The sequence below is a fragment of the Rattus norvegicus genome, chromosome 18 (assembly GCF_021556685.1).
Source record: "Rattus norvegicus strain SHRSP/BbbUtx chromosome 18, alternate assembly SHRSP_T2T, whole genome shotgun sequence".
NCBI classification, from domain to species: domain Eukaryota; kingdom Metazoa; phylum Chordata; class Mammalia; order Rodentia; family Muridae; genus Rattus; species Rattus norvegicus.
The window spans coordinates 24,035,273-24,060,836 of NC_141551.1; the positions used below are offsets into that span (position 1 = coordinate 24,035,273).

General features: G+C 46.7%; 1 protein-coding gene across 1 annotated transcript in view; it reads left to right on the forward strand.

Annotated features, from left to right (window-relative positions):
* Ercc3 (ERCC excision repair 3, TFIIH core complex helicase subunit) overlaps positions 1 to 15,304 on the forward strand; it is a 31,055-nt gene extending 15,751 nt beyond the window's left edge. Inside the window, 6 exon segments of the mRNA NM_001031644.1 lie at positions 1,927 to 2,129; positions 6,065 to 6,161; positions 8,064 to 8,181; positions 9,115 to 9,233; positions 10,619 to 10,771; positions 14,944 to 15,304. Of these exon segments, the coding sequence (NP_001026814.1) occupies positions 1,927 to 2,129; positions 6,065 to 6,161; positions 8,064 to 8,181; positions 9,115 to 9,233; positions 10,619 to 10,771; positions 14,944 to 15,075 (822 nt within the window). The 3' untranslated portion in view covers positions 15,076 to 15,304.
* The last annotated feature ends 10,260 nt before the right edge of the window (positions 15,305 to 25,564 follow it).

Sequence of the window (25,564 nt, forward strand, 5' to 3'; positions counted from 1 at the left end):
GGGGACGTAGGTACTGCATGCATGGGGACATAGGTGCTGCGTGCATGGGGACATAGGTGCTGCATGCATGGGGACATAGGTGCTGCATGCATGGGGACATAGGTGCGGCATGCATGGGGACGTAGGTGCTGCATGCATGGGGACGTAGGTGCTGCATGCATGGGGAAGTAGGTGTTGCATGCATGGGGAAGTAGGTGCTGCATGCATGGGGACGTAGTAGCAGAGGGCTTTGCACTTCGCAGAGAGTCCAATGTGCTACTAGCCCTCCAAGAAGAGGAGTAAAGGAGCAGTACTGATGGTGTGGGTGTGGTCTAAGTGGAGGGTTGCCGGTTTCTTAAACTAGCAGCTTGATGAAAAGAATGACCTGGATAGGAGGACTGCACTAAAACCACTGTTATGTTAGTTTCCATCCAATATATCAAGTATTAAGTTTTCTTTTAAACTATTTGGTTAGTACGGGTGGTTGTCTGCATGTGTGTCTGTATAGCACATGCATGAGTGCCGTTGGAGGCCAAAAGAGGACATTGGATTCCCCAGGACTGAAGTTAGACAATTGTTAGCTGCCGTGTGAGTGCTGGAAATCCAATTGAGGTGCTCTGGAAGAGCAGTAAGTGGTCTTAACTGCTGAGCCATCTCTCCAGACAATTTTTTTTATTTATTTATTTATTTATTTATTTATTTATTTATTTATTTATTTATTTATTTATTTATTTATTTATTTATTTGGTTCTTTTTTTCGGAGCTGGGGACCGAACCCAGGGCCTTGCGCTTCCTAGGTAAGCGCTCTACCACTGAGCTAAATCCCCAGCCCCAATTTTATTTTTAATTAAAATATAATTACATCACTCTTTCCCTCTTCTCCCTCCGACCCTTCTAATCCCTCCCCTCCCTGCTTCTCCCTCTAATTTATGACTCTTTTTGAGTTTTTGTTGTACAATTCTGGACATTAACCCTCTGTCATATATAGCTTTCAAAAATTCTCTCCCACTTGCAGGCTTCCTCTTCACTCAACTGAGTATTCTTAGCTGCGCAGAAGCTCTTTAGTTCTCTGCAGTCCACTTGTCAGTTGCTGGACCTGCGTTCTAGGCAAATGGAATCCCGTTCAGGAAGTCCTTTCCTCTGCTGCTGTCCTGTGGTGTTTCATTACTTGGGCTATCTGGGGTCTTTTCTGGTTCTATTTGAAAGAAACATGGGATATCTTTTTTCTGAAGAAAAGTTGTGGGGATTTTAATTGGGATCACATTGAATCTGTTTATGGCTTTTGATAGAAATGGCCATTTTAAAAATATTAGTTCTCCCAGCTCATGAGCATGGGATGGTCTTTCCGTTTTCCTGTCTTCCTCAGCCTCATCCTCCAGTGATTTAAAGCTCTCATTGTGTAGGTCTTCACCCCCCTGGTTAGGTTTATTCCTAGGGACTTTGTTTTCTTTGGCGCTGTGGTGAATGGGTGTGTGTCTGCCCCTGTTCTCTTTCTCTGTATGCTGGTGGTGTGGGAGAGCTGTTGGTTCCTGCAGGTTGATTCTGTCTCCCGCCACTTTGCTGAAGTTGTTGGTGGTTCATTGACGTTTTCTGGTAGAATTTTGGGATCCCTTACATGTAATAAGGACAGTTTGTCTTCTTTTCCTAGTAGGAAATTTGTGTTTCTTTAAGTTCCTTCTTTTGCCTTATTCCTGTGTGCACCTGTGAAGGGTCAGGACAACCCCTGGGAATTGTTTTTCTTTTACTACCTTGTGGAGTCCAAGGATCAAACTCGGGTCACTAGGGCTCTTACAGACATAAGCACCTCTGCCTTGTGAGCCATTCCAAGGTACTTGAATTTTATTTTTTCCTAAGCTAATTCTGCTAAACGAAAGAGAATCCAAAGTCCCTAACGGTGGGATGATTTGTTTATAAAATGACCTGTTCCCTGTTCTTACTGTATCTCAGGTCTGGTGCCCGATGTCTCCTGAGTTCTACCGAGAGTATGTGGCAATCAAAACAAAGAAACGCATCCTGTTGTACACCATGAATCCCAACAAATTCAGAGCCTGCCAGTTTCTGATCAAGTTTCATGAAAGGAGGAATGACAAGATTATTGTCTTTGCTGACAATGTGTTTGCCTTGAAGGAATATGCTATTCGGCTGAACAAGTACGTGGTCTTCCTGATCTCTTCCCATCAGAGCCTGTCTCTGCGCAGTCTCAAAAACTCTGCGGGATCTGATGGTCTATGTTCCCTGCCCTCGTCCCAGTAACTTGTGAGGCAGAGAAACAGGGTCAGAGGCTAGAAGATGTAGAAAAGAGGAGCCTGGCCACCCTGAACTGGACTCCAAGGCCACTCAGTCAGTTTCAGGCTAAGTGAGGACAGGGGTGGAGTTGAGGCCAGACCGTGTGGTCTGGGGAAGGGGGTGGAGGCGGAGGTAGAGGCTGAGAGACCAGAGTCAGGTGTACTTGCTCTTCTCATCACTGTGGCCAAGTGTCTGACAGAATCAGCTCAGGGAAGGCAGGGTTGGTTGGTGTTATGTTTCAGAGATGTAGTCTGTTGTGACGGTGAGTAGTGTCCTGCCCCTGTTTGCCTACCTGGTTCCCTGGAACAAGCCACTTTCAACCCATTTTTGTTTACTTTTTACTCTTTAGCTGGTAGCTTTTGTGAGAGGTTTTGGATTGTCACTGTAGAAAGCCTATTTATTTTAAACCTCCTACTGTGGGAGCTGAGGTCAGCTTTCTCACTTAGCACCCACCACTCCTCCTCCCGTGCTAACAGTCCGAGCTGCGTGTTAAGCAAAGTCAGTGTTACGTGGTTCTGACAGTGCCATTGTTGTCCAGACAGTTTTATAGAATACTATGATTACATTTTCTTTTATGAATATATTTTGTTTTTCCTGGAAACCTTCCTTGCTTTGGTTTTCTGTATATTAATTCTTCTCCAGACTCCTTTTTTGTAAGCATTGATTCCCTCTCAGTGGCATCATGGGAACTCCCAGTTCTTTTCCTGTTGGACTCAGACCCATGATTCTCTGGTTCTCCTCTGGCCTAACTAGGGTCACAGAGTCCCTGCTGCCATCACGGAACTGTCTGTGGACACTGTCTTATAAATCTCCATGGCCAGTTCCTTACACTGGAGCCTCTGTTGTCCAGTCTCAAATTCCGTTTGTTGTGACACATGACCTGGCAGGTTTGATTCTCCATTTCCCCTGTTACCTGTCTCCCTCTGGAACCTGCCTTCCTTCTCCAGTTCCCCTCTCTTATCCCCATCCCCTTCTTCCCAACATGCTTCATTTTCTTGTGTTTGAAGTAAGGGACTCTGGGCCTGGCTTCATTCTCAGCTTCTGACGGAAGCCCTGGTAAATGGCAGGGAGTCTCCAGTGTCTTCTTCTTCCCACCTTCATAGCGAGGGAGAGCGCTTCACTGTAGTGCCGTGCAGGAGAGTGATGGGCTGTATGGCAGCAGGAGTGAGCGGAGGGAACAGTGGAGTCTGACAGATCACATTCCCAGCTGTGTGACCTCAGGAAGGGGATTTGCTACTCTGAACCTCTCTTGCCTCTTGGTCACATTAACAGAGAGTGCTTGTGCCTGGTGTCTTTTGTGCTCTCCAAATGGTAGATTCTTGTCATGGAAGGTTGGCACCCTTCTGTTCCATTTCCTGTGTGGGAGAAGCCTCAGAGTCCAGGGGCCTGCAGCTGTCTGAGCAGCTTTCCAGACGACAGAGGAATTACCAGAGGAGCTCCTAAAGCGTGTTCCAATGAGCATGGCTTCCCAGCCGTTTTCCCAGCATGCTGTGTGGAAAATGATAGGGGTCTTACAGGGTCCTGACTTCCTGGTGCCCAGGACAGGCAACTGTCATCTGGGCTGACCCAAGGCCACCTGTCTGAATGTGCAGCTGTCGCAGCCTCCCCAGAGATGAGACACTTGATTGCAGGCATCTAAGGGGCATACTACATGGCAGTGCTGCATGGAACAGAAGCAGCAGCAGGCTGTGGCCTGGGCCTTGGATGCTACTCAGGGATCCTGATCTTCAGTTGTGGGGTGCGGACTGGGAACCTGCAGTACTGCCACTAAGAAGCCACAGAAACAGGCCACTAGTGTTCTCAGACAGAAAGCAAGGGAATGGCCCCCATCTACATGGGACAGTGGGCAGCAAGGTTATCAGATAGCCTTTGTCCTCTGGTGGAAAGCTGAAAACAAAAGAGGATGTTGAGCAAGAGTAGAGGGAGAGTGCTGAGAAGCACGAGGCTGGTTCCTCTTTTCTGCTCGCCTCTTAAGAAGGGACGCCTGCACGTGCCACTGTCAGCGGCTGTCAGCCTGTGCTTAGGATGCTGCAGTGTTCTTGGGTGCTCTCACTGTGAAGTCAAGGATTCTGCTTGCTTGGATTCTGCCCAGAGCCACAGGCACTGAAGCAGGAAAAGCAAAGCTGAGAAGCAGTAAGTGCCAGACTCATGGTGCTCATGAGTAATTGTGGTACCAAGACGACAGGCAGGGGAGTCGGAGTGGGAGGCCAGCCTGGCCACACTGTAATTTCCAGGCCAGCATGTGGTACCTATGAAGCCCTATCTTTTTTTTTTTTTTTTTGGTTCTTTTTTTCGGAGCTGGGGATTGAACCCAGGGCCTTGCGCTTCCTAGGTAAGCGCTCTACCACTGAGCTAAATCCCCAACCCCATGAAGCCCTATCTTAAAACAAACAAAACAACCAAACTGACCAGAAAAGTCCCAGAAGACACAAAAGAAGGAATTGTGAAGAGAGGTGAGCCTGGGCCCAGCCTCAGAGAAGGATCAGATCCCTCAGGAATCACAGGGCTGGGGGGTTGGTGAGGGGAAGCGTCTGTAGCGTTCGGTGCTGTGGCTTTTCTGATAGTCTGACATAGAAGTGCTTTCTCGGTGCTTTGGCAACCGGACACTTAGGGCAGAAGGCCAGACTGCAGTAGCCCTGGCATGTGAGAGGAAGGTGAAGAGGACAGACAGACAGACTCATTTAATCAGTGTGCTTTGGCGACAGAACAGGGTCCACTGGGGCCAGCAGGTATGCGTAATTAAGCTGTTCTGGCCCAGGTCTGCTCCACCGTCCTTCTAATAGTTTGGGGTATTTTATACGGTGGGCTGATAAGTTGTCAGTGACTGACCAGCTGTAGGATGTATCTAGTCTTCGTGTTGTAGGAAACTGTGTCCTCATATGGTGTGAGGGGCTGTTTGTCTTGCTCAAGGCTTTGCTTCCTTGCATCCAAGGTGACTGGGTATAGGACAGAAACACTTGGTGCCTTCATCCTTTTGGTGGTGGTGGTTTGGTTTGGTTTTCTTTTTTGAGGGTTTTTTATTTATAGAAAATAGGTTCTTCTCTCATGTAGTATATCTTGATTACAGTTTCACCTCCCTCTGCTGCTCCCAGTCCCTCCCTGTCTCCCTTCCTCTCCAGATCCACTCTCTCTGTCTGTCATTAGAGAAGAACAGGCTTCTGAGAGGCTATAATCAGGCATGGCTATAAAATATAATAAGATGACAAAACCATTACATCAAGGCTGGACAAGTGTGTCTTCATCGTCAGCTAGGGATGAGACAGGTCAGGTGGCAGACATCCTAAGTGACTGTCATGTAGTCTTAGTTACTTTTCTATTGCTGTGATAGGATGCTGAGTGTCCAGTTTGGGCTGATGGATTCAGAGAGTTGGCATTCATGATGGGGGAGCAAAGGCATGGCAGTAGGAACAGCCGAGAGTTCACATCTTGATCCTCAAGTAGGAGGCGGGGGAAAGAGGGAGGGAGGGAGGGAGAGAACCAGTGAAGTGAGAAGGAGAACAAGCACTGGGAATAATAGTCTTCTGAAGCTCAGAGCCTGCCCTTAGTGACACACCTCCCTGACAAGGGCACATTTCCCAAGTCTTCTCAAACAATTTCACCAACCGGGGACCAAGTATTCAAACCTGTATACCTATGGGGACATTTTCATTCAAAGCAGAGTCAAGCAGGAGTCATCCTTAAGGAAAGGACACAGACACAAACCCCCAGCAAAGATACCAAACTTGCACCCTGCAAAAGCAGTTTCTAATTGCCCATGTGTGATTCTTTGTTGTTTCTAAAACTTCCTGCTCTTCTCTAGACCTTACATCTATGGGCCCACGTCCCAGGGAGAAAGGATGCAGATTCTCCAGAACTTCAAACACAACCCCAAAATCAACACCATCTTCATCTCTAAGGTACGTGGTGCAGGCTGATGGAGCAGAGCCTCACTCTCCGGGGGCCTGAGAGGTGCTCCTAAGTTCTGGGTTGGTGGCTCATGTATGCCGAAGGCCTTTCCATGTACTTACTTTCCTGGTCTGGGGCTAGGGTTAAGGAGTGGCAGTCCTGGGTCCTGTGAGAGATAACTTAGGGTACCCATGCCTTGCAGATTCACTGTAAGGGCTTTTGCTTCTCAGGTTTGTCCCACTGTTCCCTGCAATATAGGGATTTAGATTTTATTTCCTTTACAGAAGACACTGCATGTGTTTTCTGCTCTGGCAAAAGCAGGTGTTGGATGAGGCTTCCTTTTGGAGCTGGAGATGCTGGGCATTTGGGAAATTTATGTCTTGGACCTGATGTCCTTGATGGTGTGCGACCAGTGCCACAATGGCCTTGGGTAGGCCCAGCTTGAGCCTGGCATCATTGCTACCAGTAAAGTCTTTTTTAGATGTGGGTGCTCTTGTATTTAAGGTGCCCTTGTATTTAAGGTGTAGATGCTCAGAATTGAGACTTCCTCTTGGTTGGCTTTTCCTTTGATGGGTATGAAGTATCCTCCCTGTCTCTTTTCATTACCTTTGGTTGAAAGTATATCTTATTGGATATTAGAATGGCTACTCCAGCTTGTTTCTTGGGACCGTTTGTTTGGAAAACCTTTTTTCCAACCCTTTACTCTGAGGTGGTGTCTGTCTTTGTTGCTGAGCTGTGTTTCTTATATTCAGCAGAATGATGGATCCTGTTTATGCACCCAGTCTGTTAGCCTGGGTCTTTTTATTGGGGGATTGGGTCCATTGAGGTTGAGAGATACTAATGACCAATGATTGTTAATTCATGTTATTTCATTGTTGATGGTGGTACTGTGTGTGTGTGTGTGTGTGTGTGTGTGTGTGTGTGTGAGATTCTCTTCTTTTGGGTTTGTTGTAAGATAATTAATTATGTTTTATTGTGTGTAGTTACCCTCCTTGTGTTGGGATTTTCCTTCAAGTATCCTGTGTAAGGCTGGATTAGTAGGAAAATATTGTTTACATTTGGTTTTGTCATGGTTGTACATTTGTAGCCACCTCTTTAAGTTAGGGAAGTTTTCTTCTATGATTTCATTGAAGATGCTCTCCGGCCTTTTGAACTAGGAATCTTCATCCTCTTCTAATCTTACTATTCTTAGGTTTGGCCTCTTCATTGTGTCCTAAATTTCCTGGGTATTTTGGGTTAGGAACTTTTTACACTTTACATTCTCTTTGACTGATGTATCAGTTTCTTCTATGATATCTTCTACACCTAAGGTTCTCTCTTCCATCTCTTGTATTTTGTTGGTGACGCTTGCATCTGTAGCTCCTGTTCTCTTTCCTAAGTTTTCCATCTCTAGATTTGCCTCATTTGTATTTTTCTTTATTGGTTCAATTTCCTTTTTAGTTCTTGCACCATTTTGTTCCTTTTCTTCACCTGCTTGATTTCTTTAAGGGAGTTATTTACATCCTCTTTAAAGGTCTCTATCATCTTTATGAGATGGACTCGAGGTCACAGTGCTGCTCTTCAGGTGCGTTAGGATACCCAGGGCTGGCCACAGGAGGAGAGCTGGCTTCTGAGGGTGCCGTGTCGCACTGGTTTCTATTGATCGTGTGCCCTCTGCCCGCAGTGATAGGCCCTTGCTAAGAGGAGGAGAGGGGGGTTTCCTTAAATGATCTTCAGAGCTAATGCAGACTCTCAAGCATGACAGGGAGGTAGCTCAGTGCTATAGCATACGTGACAGCACGCCTGAAGCCCGAATTCTATCTCTAGAACTACAAAGATTTTAAAATTTAAATTCTGGACTAGTTGATTTGTTGTTGTTCTTACTGTTCCCTATATAAAAACTCCCAAACTCGTAGCTGCTTTTTTTTCTATAGGTTGGTGACACATCCTTTGATCTGCCAGAAGCAAATGTCCTCATTCAGATCTCTTCCCATGGTGGCTCCAGACGGCAGGAGGCGCAGAGACTGGGGCGGGTACTCAGAGCCAAGAAAGGTAACGGTGCCTTCCTCTGCTGCCACAGGCTGGGCCTGCCTCCCACAGCCTCCCAGCACTGGACATGAGTCCAGTCATAGCCTGCTCTGTCCAGAGTTAGGGAGACCTTGGTGGGAAGGTGATGATCCCTTCTCATGCCACGGGGTCCATGTTCTCCATGGTCACTTTGAGTGACAGTTTTTACCAGTGACTTGAGCTGCACTGGATCTTCACACCCTCCTCTGGTGTCTTAGGTACACACGGCATAAACGTACACAGACAAGCAAACGTGCTCATTAAATAAGAAATTAGGTCTGGAGGTGAGCACTGCTCTCTGACGAGGCTCCTGGCCTCCACACTACTGCTGTCCATGACAGCTGCCCCTGTTCCCACGCTCACAGAACTTCTCCAGGCTTTAGGGAAGCCACCTCTTCCCTTTACGGCCTCATGCTTCTTTAGCACAGACTGAAGTGTTTCTGTCTAAATGCTCTCCCTTCCTCCTTGAGACCCAGTCATGGCCTTGAGGCTCTCCTATCGTAATATCCCTGATTCCTGAAAAGAGCTTTTTTGTGTTTCCTTCCTGTGACTGCAACCTTTCGATTGTCCCTTTTGATAGGTCCCCAGGATCCGACTCAGATCACCAGCCTTAGCAGCACGTGCCAATGTCCACTCAAGCATCGTGTTTGTCCTCTTTGTTTCTTTTTAAGTGTGTTTATATGTTTGTGATGCTGGGGTCTTTGTGCATGCTAGGGCAAGTCCCATACTGCCCACAGGGTCCTCCATCCTTTTTCATGACTCACAGATAGGACGGTAATTTTGATGGGTCCCCATGTAGTCAGGGCGACTGCACACTGGGTGAAGGGCTTGCCCTCTGAAGTGCTTGCTTCTCCTCACTGGGCTCCCGGTGGGCCAGGGCAATGTGGACTTTCTTGTCTTTTCTCCCTTTTCCTACAGGGATGGTCGCAGAGGAGTACAATGCCTTTTTCTACTCCCTGGTGTCCCAGGACACACAGGAAATGGCTTATTCTACCAAGCGACAGAGATTCTTAGTAGACCAGGGTTACAGCTTTAAGGTATGTATTCATTTACTTTTGGCTAGGCTACGGCAGAGGTGGAGGCACCAGCCGAGACAACATTCAGGCGGGCTTCATGATCTTTTGTTTCTGCAAATTGCCGGGATAACACTGCTAGCCTGGCAGTTCATAGGAGCTAAAGGGGAAACTGCAAGAGACTGTGTGTGTGTGTGTGTGTGTGTGTGTGTGTGTGTGTGTGTGTGTGTGTGTGTGCACGTGCGTGTGCGCTCGTGTGTGAGAGAGTCTTTCACAGGATTGTACAATAGCTTGCCTTTTAGTTGATGTCAGATCATATGTCCTTAATGCCATGCTGACATTCTAAATGAGTATCTCCACCAGACAGGATAGGCTATCCCATGTATGACCAAAACACATACATCTTTTAGAATGGATGGCAGTCCCTTAGGAATGCTGAGTGTTTCAGGGTCTCCTACTAGGTGCTACGGATTACAGCACTTAACCACTGCTGTTATATCAGTTGATGTTACTTTGCATGATAAAGAAACAGGAAAGAAGACACCAGTATCTACCTAAGGTGTGTGTCTGTGTGCTCTTAACACAGTGGGATGGAAATAGCCACTGTTCAGATACATTTTCCATTGTCTCTTTAGCATCAGTGAGAGTTTCATTACTCACCTGATGAGAACAGCCCTGTCACACTTCGTGAGCTCCAAAGTGAGTGCCTTAGTCAGAGGTAATGCAGGCAGGCCTATCTTTGGGTTCCTCCCTTGAGTTCCTGCCTTGACTTCCCCAGCAGTGGACTGTCGTATGGCCATGAAAGTCAAATAAACTCATCCTTCCTGACAGTTGCCTTTGGTCAGGGTGCTCTATCCCAGCAACAGAAAGGAAACTTCAGCAGCCATTATTGTTAAAGTTTTGCTTTGTGTGTGTGGGTGTTTTGCTTGCATGTTTATGTGTGTACCATGCATGTGCCTAGTGCCCACAGCGGCCAGAAGAGGATGTTGGATTCCCAGGAACTGGAGTTACAGATGGTTGTGAGCCACCATGTGGTTGCTGGGAACAGAATCCAGGTCGTCTGAAGAGCAGTCAGTGCTCTTCTCTACGGAGCCATCTCTAGCCCTTGTTCAGTAAATTCTTGATTTCTTGCATGAATACAGTATTCCTTGCTGGAAGCCCAAGATGTCAGGTAGTGTGTTGGAGTGCCCCCGTGTATGCTTTTGTGTGTTTTCCTTCCTCGCCAGTGCAATTATAAAGATCTGAGGAGTTTTTTAACCCACAGATTGCTCTTCTGATGTGCTTATGCAGAGGTTAGAGCTGGTAGTCAGGCTCTGGGTGGACCAGTGAGGGTGGGAAGAGGTGACTGGGAGCAGGTGCTGTGGGGATTTGGAGGCGGGAACAGGCTTTGTTTACCATTGTTCTTGTAGGTAATCACAAAGCTAGCCGGCATGGAGGAAGAGGAGCTGGCATTCTCCACCAAAGAGGAGCAGCAGCAGCTCCTGCAGAAGGTCCTGGCAGCCACTGACCTGGACGCAGAGGAGGAAGTGGTGGCTGGAGAGTTTGGCTCTAGATCTGGCCAGGTGAGTGAAGAGAGAGGTTCTCCTGTAGGACACCCACTGTATGTGAGCACATGTATACAGACATTCCATACGCATGTGTGTGCAAACACACACACACACACACACACACACACACACACACACACACACACACACACACACACACACAAGCCTATCAGCATGCAAGCAAGTAGGATTAGAGGAAAACTGAAATTTTTTGAAGAAACAACACTGTTATCTTTGAGCGTGGGTTTCTTATAAATGTGTTGTAAGGCAGAGGGCTCACAGTGACAGTGACTGGGGTCATGCTTGTCCATAATGACAGCCTGCTAATGTTGGGGCCAAGGATGAGAGCCCTGTAGGCTCTGGTACTAGTAGGTGCTTTATCTGTTGGTCTGGGGTTAGCTGGCTCACCCTGCTTTCCTCCTCAGTAAGAGGGCTCAGCCGTCAAGATGAGTCTGTTGATGAACTCAAAAAGTTGAACTATGCTGCTTTCTAAAAAGACCCAGCATTTCACCTGTCTTTACTGAAGGCCTGTGTGCCCCAGGCATGACCATGTAGTGTGATCAGCGAAGGCATCATAAGGAGATTATGATTATCACCCTTCAAGGAGAGAAGTGAAATTGAGTCAGGGGTTCCGAGGATTCAGTTTCTGAAATTCAGTGGTGTGAAAGCTGAAAGGCGATCATTAGCTAGAACAAGACAGGAAGGAAGCAACATTTGCCACTTGGGCAGGTGCCAGTACCCTCCAGTCAAGGCCATTCTCTTGCTAGGTCATCTGCACGTTGGTCCAGGGGTGCCAAGGTGACCTTTACTGCTGTTGGATCAGTCCTCTGAGATCAGGCTATGACCTGGCATCCGTCAGGTGCCCATTTTCCCTGACATCTGTCTGGTTCAGGTGCAAACTGCTCTGGGCCAGACTCCTGGCTTCGGGGTACTGTTCATACCCATCTCCGGCTTTGTTTTGTTTTGCCTGAGATGGGTGCTACTGTGTAACTGGCAGGTCTGGAACTCAGGTCCTCCTGCCTCTGCATCCTGCCTTTTCCTGCCTCTCCTGCTTCTCCTGCTTCTCCTGCCTCTGCCTCTGCCTCTGCCTCTCCTGCCTTTCCTGCCTCTCCTGCCTCTCCTGCCTCTCCTGCTTCTCCTGCCTCTGCCTCTGCCTCTGCCTCTCCCTCTCCTGCCTCTCCTGCCTCTCCTGCCTTTCCTGCCTCTGCCTCTGCCTCTCCTGCCTCTCCTGCCTCTCCTGCCTCTAAGACTGGGATTAAAGGTGTTCACTTTGCTCCCAGCTCCATATCCACCTTTGGAGCAGACTTGACCATGCCCTGTTACATACACTCAAAACTTGCTCATGGCTTTGGATCTGAGTCAAGCCAGGGTTTTCTGGGTCTCCCATTGTTAAGTCTTAGGAGATTTAAAGAGACTCCCACCCCAACTTTTTTTTTTAATTATTTTTTTATATGTATGGGTGCTTGTGCCTCTACACCACATGTGTGCCTGGTACCCACACAGGCCGGAAGGATGCTTCAGATCCTTGGAACTGGAGTTGCAGATGGTTGTGAGTTGCTAGAATTCAAATCTCAGTCTTCTGGAAGGGTAGCCAGTGTTCTTAACTGCTGAGCCACCTCTTCAGCTCCAGTCTATCCTAATAACAATTAAAAAAAATTATTTATTTATTTTATGTATATGAGTACACTGTAGCTGTCTTCAGACACACCAGAAGAGAGCATCGGATCCTATTACAGGTGGTTGTGAGCCACCATGTGGGTGCTGAGAATTGAACTCAGGACCTCTGGAAGAGCAGTCAGTGCTCTTAACCACTGAGCCATCTCTCCAGCCCCCCCCCAATAACTCTTAAGAAAGATTTTGCGGGGTTGGGGATTTAGCTCAGTGGTAGAGCACTTGCCTAGAAAGCGCAAGGCCCTGGGTTTGGTCCCCAGCTCCGAAAAAAAGAACAACAACAACAACAACAACAAAAAAAAAAAAAAAAAAAAAGAAAGATTTTGTAGGGGCTGAGTCTGCCTTGCATGTGCAGTACCAAGCCCTGGCTTCTTACCTCAGAACTACAAAAGAGAGAATATGTTCTCTTAGGCAGTTGTCATCAAGGGAGACCTGTGCTGGCTGTTACAGCGGAGTGCCTGGGCCATGTTCTAGTCCTGTTTTCCTTGAGATCTCAAGCAGGCTCAAGCCATGTTCTTGTGCCTCAGTTTCCTGTTTTGTAGGTTAAGATTATAGTTGTTGTGAGGATCAGGGGAGGTAGTATATATGCAGTATATATGAAAGTGGCCAGAAAGATATTTTAAATTTAACTTGTATATGTGTGTGCATACATGTGTGCATACGTGTGTGTGTGTGTGTGTGTGTGTGTGTGTGTGTGTGTGTGTGTCAGAGGGCACGGCTGTGGAAGTCACGACAGCTTGGTGGAGTGCTTTCTCTCCTTACACCTTTTGTGGGTTCTGGGCTCAAGCTCCAGTTGCTATGCTTGCATTGCAATTACAACTCAGCTGTCCAAAAAGTCTTATGTTTTTTAAATTTATTTATTTGTATTTGACGTGCATTGGTGTTTTGTCTGCATTCATGTATGTGTGAGAGTGTTGGGTTCCCGGGAACTGGTGTTACAGACAGTTCTGAGCTGCCATGCTCTTAACAGCCAGGCCATCTCGCCAGCCTGAGAGTTGTTTAAAAACAGTTCATCGCATGGCTGGGCTAGCTTGGTGGTAGAGGGCTTGCCTAGCATGTGCAAGACCCTGGGTTCAGACCCTGCAGCACAAATTTTTTTTTTTTTTTGGTGGAAGTATCAGATTTTTATTACTATGGCTCGTAGTATAATTAAAATTAGGAGTAATGATATCTACTACTAACATTTATTTTTTTAAGATTTCATTAGCTTCCTATGGTCTTTTATGTTTCGTATATGAACTTTAAGAATTTTATTTTTTTTTATCTTTATTAACTTGAGTATTTCTTATTTACATTTCTATTGTTATTACCTTTCCCAGTTTCCAGGCCAACATCCTCCTAGCCCCTCCCCCCTCCCCTTCCTTATGGGTGTTCCCCTCCCAACCCTCCCCCCATTGCCGCCCTCCCCCCCATAGACTAGTTCACTGGGGGTTCAGTCTTAGCAGGACCCAGGGCTTCCCCTTCCACTGGTGCTCTTACTAGGATATTCATTGCTACCTATGGGGTCAGAGTCCAGGGTCAGTCCATGTATAGTCTTTAGGTAGTGGCTTAGTCCCTGGAAGCTCTGGTTGCTTGGCATTGTTGTTCATATGGGGTCTCGAGCCCCTTCAAGCTCTTCCAGTTCTTTCTCTGATTCCTTCAACGGGGGTCCTGTTCTCAGGTCAGTGGTTTGCTGCTGGCATTCGCCCCTGTATTTGCTGTATTCTGGCTGTGTCTCTCAGGAGCGATCTATATCCGGCTCCTGTCGGCCTGCACGTCTTTGCTTCATCCATCTTGTCTAATTGGATGGCTGTATATGTATGGGCCACATGTGGGGCAGGCTCTGAATGGGTGTTCCTTCTGTGTCTGTTTTAATCTTTGCCTCTCTATTCCCTGCCAAGGGTATTCTTGTCCCCCCCCCCCCTTTTTTTTTCCTTCTTTTTTTCGGAGCTGGGGACCGAACCCAGGGCCTTGTGCTTGCTAGGCAAGTGCTCTACCACTGAGCTAAATCCCCAACCCCTCTTGTTCCCCTTTTAAAGAAGGAGTGAAGCATTCACATTTTGATCATCCGTCTTGAGTTTCATTTGTTCTAGGCATCTAGGGCAATTCAAGCATTTGGGCTAATAGCCACTTATCAATGAGTGCATCATACCATGTGTGTTTTTCTGTGATTGGGTTACCTCACTCAGGATAATATTTTCCAGTTCCCTCCATTTGCCTATGAATTTCATAAAGGCATTGTTTTTGATAGCTGAGTAATATTCCATTGTGTACATGTACCACATTTTCTGTATCCATTCCTCTGTTGAAGGGCATCTGGGTTCTTTCCAGCTTCTGGCTATTATAAATAAGGCTGCGATGAACATAGTGGAGCACGTGTCTTTTTTATATGTTGGGGCATCTTTTGGGTATAGCAGCACACATTTGTAAACACACACGCGCGCACACACACACACACATTCTGAATTTGAGTATGAGTGTTGTAAGAGGTTCCTTTGGAGATTAACCTTAGCCTGGCTTCTGCCTTTCCCCCACAGGCATCCCGGCGCTTCGGCACCATGAGCTCTCTGTCCGGGGCAGACGATACTGTGTATATGGAGTACCACTCCTCCCGAAACAAAGCCTCCACCAAGCACGTGCACCCACTTTTCAAACGCTTCAGGAAGTGACATCCACCCTGTACTCAGTTGAAGATTGACTGCCTGGATCAGAGTTGAAAACAGAGACTTCTCAGTGTGATCGTTTCTCTCCAAGACTGTAATGTCCTCTTGGTCTAATGTGTTGACTGACTGTGCTGAGAGCCAGTGGGTTCCAGACTTAAAGGAAAGAAAGGCTGCTGTTGTGTTTTATACTTGTTGAGAGTGGATCATTTCTGTATATAAAAATTATACCACTTAAGGCACATTTGTCTTTATTTTATTGAATGAACTGAAAAATGGAGTTTGGGCAGCTCTGGAGCTTCAAACGAGAAGTAGGTACCTGCTTCCCTCCTTCCCCAAGACAGTGTCCACTTGATGAGCAGCTTCCCCTGTCCCTGGACACAGTGTCCACTTGATGAGCACTTGCAAATGAAGTTTAGTTTTCTCCAAGGAGAGGCTCACTGGGGAAACAACTACTCTTAGGTAGGCTTCATGGCCACAGGACACCCACAGGACACAAACCCAGTGCTCTGTTTGAAGGTTCCTTGTCTTATAATGTCCTGTCAGAGCTCCCCCTCTTTCTAAAAGTCTGTCTTAGTATCTACTTCTTATTTTATATTTTTCTCACTTTTACCCTACAGGTCCTCTGTGTGTATATCGTGGCTTCTGGTTTACTGTTTTTTATGAGATCCCTGGGGGTGACCAAGCTGGTCTTGTGTCTTCTCTTCAGCTCTCTTCCTGGTATTTGTTTTGTCTTATATTGTATTATTTAGAAATGGAATTTGGGCTGTGTATTACTAAGTTAGCTTACTTTGAAATGTTACTAACCTGGGAGGTTTCAGTATTTTACCTGTGAGGCTGAGAACTGGTTGGTCACTCTGTCTGTGAGGCTGGCTGCTTTAGCAGTCTCAGTCTGGATCCAAGTATGGAAAGGTCCTGGAGACAGCTGCTCCTTAGGGATGGAAGCCTGGAAAAGAATCGCATCTGAGAGCAGCAAAGAGATCACGGCAACGGGATAAAGAAGGCTGACGTCAGGAGGGACGGCCACGCCAGCAAAAGGTGGGTGATCCTCTCTACGCCAGCCACCCCCTCTTTGAGATCTAGGCCCATGGCAGATGCCACATGTGGAGTGGCTGTCGAGGCGGTCATGTGCAATTCTCTGCACAGGTCATTGTATTCTGAGGCAAGCAGATGATAAAACCGGCTATGCGTGCTTGGTATCGATCATGGATCTAAAGTCATCTGGGAGACACACCCGCAGGCAGACCGGTCTATGAAGGCGTTTCTAGACGAGGAGAACTGAGGTGGGAAGGCCCAGCCAACACGTGGCACGATCGTCTGGGCTAGAACACGAAGGAAGAAAGCTGAGGACCAGCATTCCTGGACCCTGACTGACTGTACTGTGAACAGCCTCCCCGGGTCCTGCCGCTATTACTGATGCACTCTGAAGCTGGAGCCAAAGTAAAGCCCTTATTTTATTATTTTGTCACAGCAATGAGAAAAACCACTAACACAGTCCCTGACACCTGAGGCCTGTGTCGTTACACCAGGGGCTGCTACTTACTGGGGTACCTGCCGTGCGCTGCTCCAGTTCAGTGGCCAAATGCCGAGGGTCCCAAAAGCTGCCAGGCGCCAGGCAGGTCGGAGTTCCCACCTCTGTGTCATTTCTATTCCGAGGTGTATAAATGTGATGTCACACGTCTTTCCTGTCACTCCACTTTTATTTATTTATTTTTTGAGACAGGATCTCTCACTGAACTTGAAACACAGTGCTCAGTAAGCTGGAAAACCCCAGGGATTCACCTGGCTCCGCCCTGCACCCAGCCTTGGGGTTATGAGTGTGCATGGCCATGCCCAGCTTCATATGTAAGTTCTGAGGTTCAAGTCCGTCCTCCTCCTGCATGGCGGGTGCTGTCTACTGAGCCAGCTCCTTAGGCCCCTTTCTCTTGCCCCTGCAGTCAGGTTCTCTAAGAAGCATTGTGTAACTTGAGCCCACCGTCTTCAGGTTTAGTTTTCTAGTCTTATTACATTTGCTTTTTCCATCAATCATGAATTAGGTTCTGTTTATTTTCAACGCTGGGCATTGAACCCAAGGCATTGGACACGTTAGCTAAGTACTGTCCCATCGGGCCACATCCCCAGATCCAGATCTTGAGTCAATTACTGTAATGGATAGGCTAAGTGATAAAATAATACTTGTATTGCTTTTAATGAAGTTGCAAATGAAAATATTATATTCTTTCATTTGATCGTGCCTTTTCATTATAACTCTTTTTTTACCCTGTACCCCTATTTGATTCAAAACTAATGTTTGAATAATTTGAGTTTTTTTCATTCTGTGTAAATACATATATATTCTCATTATTTAGTATAATTTAGATAAAACAATATCTAGTTTTAACTTTAACTTCATTTACTCTGTTTGGACATATGAAGACTTGGGTTAACTCTTCTTATCCAAAGAACACAAAAGGTATCAGTCTAGTAACAACATTCATGTTTTATACCTCAAGTACTGATATTTATTGGTTTAATTAATATCTAAAATATAGCTAGGATTAAAGAATTAATTAAACTATATTTGTATTTTACTAATAAAAAATGGGAGACAGTGACTTCTTCCAAAGTCTCATTTCTAACCATTTAAGTGTAAGATAATTCATAGAATACAATTAACTGGAAATATAGAGGGAACTCTGTATCTCATTAACATGTAAATTTGGCTATTTTAGGAATGTTTATTTCATACTGTGTTTACTCCATGAGGCCAAACTGTTCTTTGTTGCTTTTTGTTTGTTTTGTCTTTCAAGATGGGTTTCTTTGTGAGGCCCTGGCTATCCTGGAACGCACTCTGTAGACCTGGCTCGAACTCACAGAGATCTTGCTTGCTCCTGCCTTCTGAGTGCTGGGATTAAAGGCAGATGAAAGACTAAAAAATTCTTTAAGATCATCTAGAGGGCTGGAGAGATGGCTCAGAGGTTAAGAGCACTGACTGCTCTGACAGAGAGTCCTGAGTTCAATTCCCAGCAACCACATGGGTTTCATGGCTGTGAAGGGACCATGGCAACTCTTATAAAGGAGAACATTTAGTTGAGGTTGGCTTACAGTTTCAACTGTTCAGTCATCATCACCATGGCGATAAGCATGATAAGAAACATGGCAGCGTACAGGCAGAAACCCAAGAGCTTCCTGTTTACCACCAAGCAGTTGTGGTGTGGTTCTGCTCTAGCACACACCCTGAACCCAGAAGCTTTCTGTATACAGGAGCCGGAGGAGCTGAGAGTTCTACACCTTTTTCTACACTGGGAGGAGCTTGAGCACCAAGAGACCTCAAACCCCTGTGGGGACACACTTCCTCCAACACATTCTAATAGTGCCACTCCTCATGGGTCAAGCATTCATATATCATCGTATGTGGACCATTCCTTCAAACCACCACAGGGCGCATTGTCATTTTTTTTTTTTTTTTGGTTCTTTTTTTCGGAGCTGGGGACCGAACCCAGGGCCTTGCGCTTCCTAGGTAAGCGCTCTACCACTGAGCTAAATCCCCAGCCCCGTCATTTTTTTTAAAGTTTCCTCTTATAGGTACCAGGGAGAGGAGGGCTCAACTGCTTGCCGTGGAAGAATGCCTCACCTCCCCAAGACTCTGCTGGAAAGATAGGTTTATCTGGTAATAATTGGGTGGTTGTTGGGGTCCAGGAGTTGCCTCACAAACCACAGGCACACCGATCTCAGTCAGACAGGGATAGTTCATTGAGCATGCGTCCCAGGACTGATCAGAGCCACCGACCGACCAAGGAGCTGGCGGTGATACTCAGCTAGAATCCTACAGAGCTTTTAAGCCTGAGATCCACAAACACTCTACTTCACCAATCGGGATTTACAGATAGGGCACTTCCTTAGGAACATGTCTTTGTGGGACTTGTATCCTGCTTCCATTGGTTGGAGTATTCAACTGTGGCAGGGGACTTGCCTTACCTAACTTCCTGTCTTAACTTGCCAACCAGGATGCCAGTTCCTAGGGAGGTCTTGGGAACTTAATCTTTACTCAAACCCTACAAAAATGGAAGTTTTATTCCAAATAGTTTTTTATATTGGTACAGGTTGGGGGTCCATCCCAGAGACATCTTATAAAACCAAAACCCATAAAATCTCATCCAAAGGTGCAGGAAGTGTTGTCCAGTGGTTGGATCCGTCCAAGCTTACTGTGGGTAACTATACAAAGCAGTTCTAACTGACTTGGTTTCCAAGAGTACAGAACATTACAGGATATGTAATCAACTTGGCCCTGAGAAAGTTTCCTAATAACAGCAGTGACAGCATATCAGAACATTCCCTTATAACGTTAGCAACAGCACAAAGTGGCTGGCTAGATAGGCAACAGTTACCTAGGCCTTAACAGTGTGTTTTATTTCCCGGCATTCCTTTCCCATTATTTTACTTTCTTCACCTCATGGGCTAATTTGCTTAACTATCCCTTAGCCTTGCCCCTCAACTTATTTTATTTATTATTATCGATTTCTCAATGTTTATAAATACTGAGCTGCTGTATGGAATCTTTCATGATGCTTTTGATAACAACTCTATGTGTTATTGAGGGTTCTCTAGAAGAACAAAGCTGACAGAATAAATATATATAAGTGGCTTTATTGGTTTGGCTTCTGGAATAATTCAGCAGTGGCCACCTGGACCTTGCAGAGGCTGAGTATTTGGAAGCTGTTCCTTCATGAGGCGTGGTGCTTCGGCTCTCCCAGTCTGGCACTGAAGGCCTGGGAGGTTTCTGGAGAGCCACTGGTCTTCAGTCCACATTGCAAGGCTGCTGAAGGAGGGCTCTGATCTCAGGATAAGAACGTAGCAACAGGGGGTTGGGGATTTAGCTCAGTGGTAGAGCGCTTGCCTAGCAAGCACAAGGCCCCTGGGTTCGGTCCTCAGCTCCGGAAAAGAAAATGTAGCAACAGAAGAGAAGAACTTGCCGAGGGAAAGCAAGCAGGCAAAAGCGTTTCTCTCCAACCTCCTTTTATTTGGGCAGCCACTGGAGGGCGACGCCCACATTTTGGTGTGTGTCTTCCCACTTCAGATAATATGATCAAGAAAAATCACTGCTAGGAGAGCCTAGTGGCGGGTGGAATCGGGACGGGAACCTAGAGGCAGGAACTGAAGCAGAGTCTATAGAGAAATGCGGCTTACTGGTTCTCATAGTTACCCAGTCTGCTTTCTGATATAACCCGGGACCACACAGCCCTAACAGCATGGTGGGTAGGCCCAGCCCTTGTGCTGTTTTAAGGTTTATTGTAAATATAAAGGCGGAGACTATGTCTTTCATTTGGGAATGAACTGATTAAGGGCAGGGTAGAAACTGGCCTGCTGGGCCCTCGCCTGTCATTCATCAAGAAAACACCCCTCCCCCTACCTGCATACAGGCCAATCTGATGAAGTCATTTTCTCAGTTACGGTTCTCTTTCCCCAGGTGATCTTGGTCTGCGTCAACTTACCACAAACCAACCAACCAACCAACAAATAAAATTACCCAAATACCAAAACCCAAACCAGCATCGCCTATGTCATTTGTAGCTTTCAGTTTCCTTTCTGTGGCGGGCGGAGTCCTGCCCCTTAGAACAGCTACCCTCCGCTCTGTAGCAAATGTACCAGATTCCACGACAAAGGATTCTATTACAGCAGCTGTAATCTTAATTCATAACGTGTAATCTTTAATCTTAAGATGACTGCTTGGGCCTGGGGATTTAGCTCAGTGGTAGAGCGCTTACCTAGGAAGCGCAAGGCCCTGGGTTCGGTCCCCAGCTCCGAAAAAAAGAACCAAAAAAAAAAAAAAAAAAAAAAAGATGACTGCTGGTTGTTATGCCGTGACTCATGCTGTCTCAGAGGTCCATGCAGGTGGGAGAGGAAAGTGTCCCAGAGATGTAGTGTCACCAGTCCTTAAAATGAAGCAAGCAAGGGCCATATGGATGGAATATGAGGGACTTCTAGAAGCAGAAAGAGCCCCGGAAACAGGTTCCTCCTTGCGGAAAGACAGTCCAGAGACACCGCACTGCACATTTTCACGCCTGTGAGTAAGTTAACTTGTGTTGTCTTGAGCCTCTGAGTTTGAGGTTATGTGTCCTGGTTGTGTGCTGTGTGTCCTGGTTGTGTGCTGTGTGTCCTGGTTGTGTGCTGTATGTCCTGGTTGTGTGTTATGTGTCATGGTTATGTGTTACAAGTCACTGTTACATGTTATATGTCACTGTTATATGTCACTAGAAAACTGACAGAGCTGGCTGGTGAGACAGTCAGTAAAGCGCTGCGTGCGTGAGGACTTGTATTTGATCTCCAGAACCCACATAAAATAAACATCACATGTAGTGGTGTGTGCTAATAACCCCAGTCATTGCTGGGGAGGCAGAGCCAGCAAGCCTCTGGGACTCAATAGATAGCCAGACTTGCCTAACTGGAAAAGATCCAGATCAGTGAGAAACCCTGCCTCAGAAAACTGAATAGACAGTGTCTTGTTCAATGACAGCTGAGGTTGTCTCCAGGTCTCCACATGCACACAAACCTATAGACACAAGTATAGTGTGCAAACACACACACACACACACACACACACACACACACACACCAAACCTAATATACTGTCCAAGTGTTTGGCCCTCAGTCCTTCCTTTTCTTTGAACACATCTGTGTATTTGAAACAGTAAAACTTTATTTATCTTTTCTAGGTGTTTTGTAACAAAAGGATTTGTGTGCCTCTGCCCACTCTACTGGTGCCTTCTGAGCAGAGCCGTCCTCAGAGAGTGCCAGTGTCACTCATAAGCAGGCCTCTTTCCTCCCGCCTCTCCACTGCATTCTTTCTCCACACTTCATCAGTGTTTTCCTGAGGGAGTGTAGAGACTGAAGACAGCACTCCCTCCCCACAGATTAGAGGGTGGGGACCACGCCGTGCTAGGATGACTGTGGGCTCCTGGGCCATCATGTCACAGGGAAGCATGCAGAGGAGGAAGTGTCTTAGTCACCAGTGTTTTGTTTTACGCAGGCTCTGCTTGGCGATGTAGTTCCTACACAATTAGAAACCCTCAGAAGCACTGGCAGGTTTTATCTCGGATTCTGCCCTGGGGTGGGGTGGGTGGGCGAGCAGAACTTTGTAGTTAGGGGTGCTACTTGGGATCGGGGGTCACTGGAGAGACAATGCTGGCCATCAGTAACCTGTGGTCTTCCACTGAGGGTCCTCCCCAGGGATCATTTTGATGTCAAGGTTTGGGCCATTTTGATATCAGATGTGTGCTAGGAGGTTATGCTAATATCACCACACAGATATTTAAATTACAAGGTTAGTGAAAGCCTAGCATTACTATGTCACTCACACAGGCTTTCCTGGTTCCTTCGTGCTGAGTCACAGACATCGTAAGTGGGTAGATATATGACAGAGGGCTAATGTTGGCATGGGATGTTAGAGGAGTATCCTACCCCCACTCCTTAGGGGGAACCCTAGGGTGTTTAAAATTAACTTCTGTGTCAGGAAATATGGCCAGAACACATTTAATACAAACAGAGGGGTGTGTGTGTGTGTGTGTGTGTGTGCGTGCAGATGCCTGGGTGTGCAATAACAGGAAAGACAATGACAGAACGTTGGATGCCTTTCTCTACTGCTCTCTGCTGTGCTATGTGAAGGTCTCTTACTAAATTGGTAGCCTTCATTAATAGTGGGTTGGCTGGCAAGCTCTCAAGATTTGCCTTTCTCTGCTTCTCCCAAATTCTGGGGTCACAGGCATGTATTGAGGTGCCTAGCTTTTTATGTGGTTACTTGGGATTGGACTCGGGCCCTCGGGTTTGCAGGGTAAGTCACCCCCTGAGCCATCTCCCAGGCCCCCCAAAAGAAATGTTAGAGAAGAAAACAGCAACATACGATGTTTCAGATTTGGAGAAACACCCTCCTCCAAGGGCTGGGTGCAGTGTTTGGAGGCAGATGACTTCAGAGAAGTATGGAGTTCCTTGGCAAACAGCATTCTCAGAACTCTGCCCAGGGGAGGCCATTGCAGGAGTGGTCCAGGGTTTGGCAAACAGTTGCAGTGATTGTTGGTACTGATGACCCAGGGCACAGTTGTCTAATCAGACTCCTTTTCTTGAGACTCACACAGAAGCTTAAGAATCGGTCAGGATGATCTCACATCAGATTCATACAATCTTCTCATGTTCCACTATTTACTAGAACGACTCAGAGCTCCCCTGAGTATAGTACTCTGGATCACAGGCTTATTTAAGGATACTCAACAGAATCCAAAGAGAGGCACTAGGGCAAGATAGATTTGGTCTTTATTTAAGCCCATGACATTAGCCAAAATAGATATTTATTAATTGAGCGCCCACTGCATACTGTCTGCTTGCAAAGCTTGGTTTTCTGTATCCCAGGCTACTGTAGGTCAGGCAGAGCAGGAGAGACCCGTGAGTGTGCACTGGTTCATTAGTCCATTCCTCCTATCTTACCACTAGATGGAGCTGTTCCTCAGCTGCCCTGGACATCCTGTGAGCAGCAAGGCTCCAGTTGTGTTGGAAGAGAGCTTTCGTGCTACCAGGACACTAATGACAGGGGTTTAGTGTCTCCTGGGAAGCAGAGGAGACTGGCTCAAACGCCTTAGGGATACCCCAGGCTCGTGGACATGTGTGTGCAGGCCAAAGAACAACCCAAGTGTTCTCTCTCTCTCTCTCCTTCTAGTATTCTTTCTCCCTCCCTCCCTCCCCCTCCCTCCGTCCCTCCTTCTCTCTCCCTCTCCCTCTCCCTCTTCCTCTCCCTCCCCCCCCCTCAGACTTATTTATTTTTATGGGCTTTGGTGTTTTGCCTGCAAGTATGTCTGTGTGAGAGTGCCTGATCTCCCAGAACTGGAGTTACACACAGTCGCAAGCTGCCATGTGGGTGCTGGGTATCGAACCTGGATCTTCTGGAAGAGCAGCTGTCTTTCCGGTTCTGTTTATTGTTTTTGCTTAGATTTTATTTAATTTTTATATAGCATATTTTGATATTTTCCCTCCCCCAATCCCTCTCAGATTCTCCTCCTTACCTAACCTTCGTGTTCCTATGTGTTCTCTCTCTAACACTCCAGACCAAAGCAAAAACACAAGAAAATCAAAACAAACAAAAATCAATAATACCAAAAAAACCCAAAACAAAACAAAAAAATCCCTAAACAATAACAGTAAGAACCCACATGAAATTCCTTTTGTTCTGGCTGTCTACTCCTGCACTCGGGACCTGCCCTGGAGTGTGGTTGATACACCCAGTGACACTCCACTGGGGAAAATGATTTTCTCCTTCCCAGCAGGTATCAAATGTAAGTAGCCCTTTGGTTAGGGCTGGACTTTACACTCACTCCTCCTTGCTACTAGGCTTTTGTTTGGCTTGAAGTTGTGCAGGTCTTGAGATGTTTATCTTCCTCCCCTGTTTCCTTTTGTAACCGTGACTGGCTTGAAACATATCATGCTGGTCTCGAACCCACAAACATCTGTCTGCCTGCTTCTACCTCCTAAGCGGCACAATGAAAGGAATGGGCCACCACAGCCACCTTGGTTGGGAGACAGGTCTCTCATCGGCCTGGAAGCTGTTAGCCAGAGAGCCCCAAGGACCTGTGTCTACCTGCCTAGAGCTGCAGTTACAAGTGTGCACCACCATTGCCAACTTTTAAAATATTTATTTATTCCCAACTGCAGTCTAAGTATTTGTCCTTTTACCCACAGGTAACTGTGGCTCTCACCCATCATCAGAGAACCTTCTTTTAGCAGCAGCAGCGGACGGAGAACATTGAGGAGGTTCACCACTGGTGGAATTATAGAGAACCACTGAGCACGTGCTACCCAGTGCAACACCTATGGCTCAGGGAACATTCTAGAAAAGGGGGTGGGGAGAGAGCTCATACATGTGCCTTGAGCTAGCATCTGACAGGGGCCAGAGCCATTAATTTTTATGTAAGTGAGTACACTGTAGCTGTCCTTAGACACTCCAGAAGAGGGCATCGGATCCTACTGTAGATGGTTGTGAGCCACCATGTGGTTGCTGGAAATTGAACTCAGGACCTCTGGAAGAACAGTCAGTGCTCTTAACCACTGAGCCATCTCTCCAGCCCTGACATCTTAATAATGTACTCACCTAAAAAAGACCTGCACAGTGATGTCACCTGTGACATGCCAGTGTGGAAGGGGAAATCTCATGGGCTCCCACCCCTAGATGAAGAACTTCCAGCAATTTATGCTCCCATAGAGAATCAGTCTGCACCAGCGAGGAACCTCTGATGAATTATCTAATTCCAAGTGGTCAGCCCCAAACACCTATGACATGAAGTGGTCTCAGTGGGTCACATATATACAGCAATAAGGAAGACGGGGCCATAGGTGTGAGAGAATGGGCAGGCAAGTGGAGATGGGGAGGGGAGAAGGGGAAGCGATGCAAATACAGTGCTCATGAGTGAAGCTCTCAAAACAAAGGAAAACACAAAAAGTTTGCCCTGATGTGGGACTGTAGGGCTCAGGTTTTATTTTT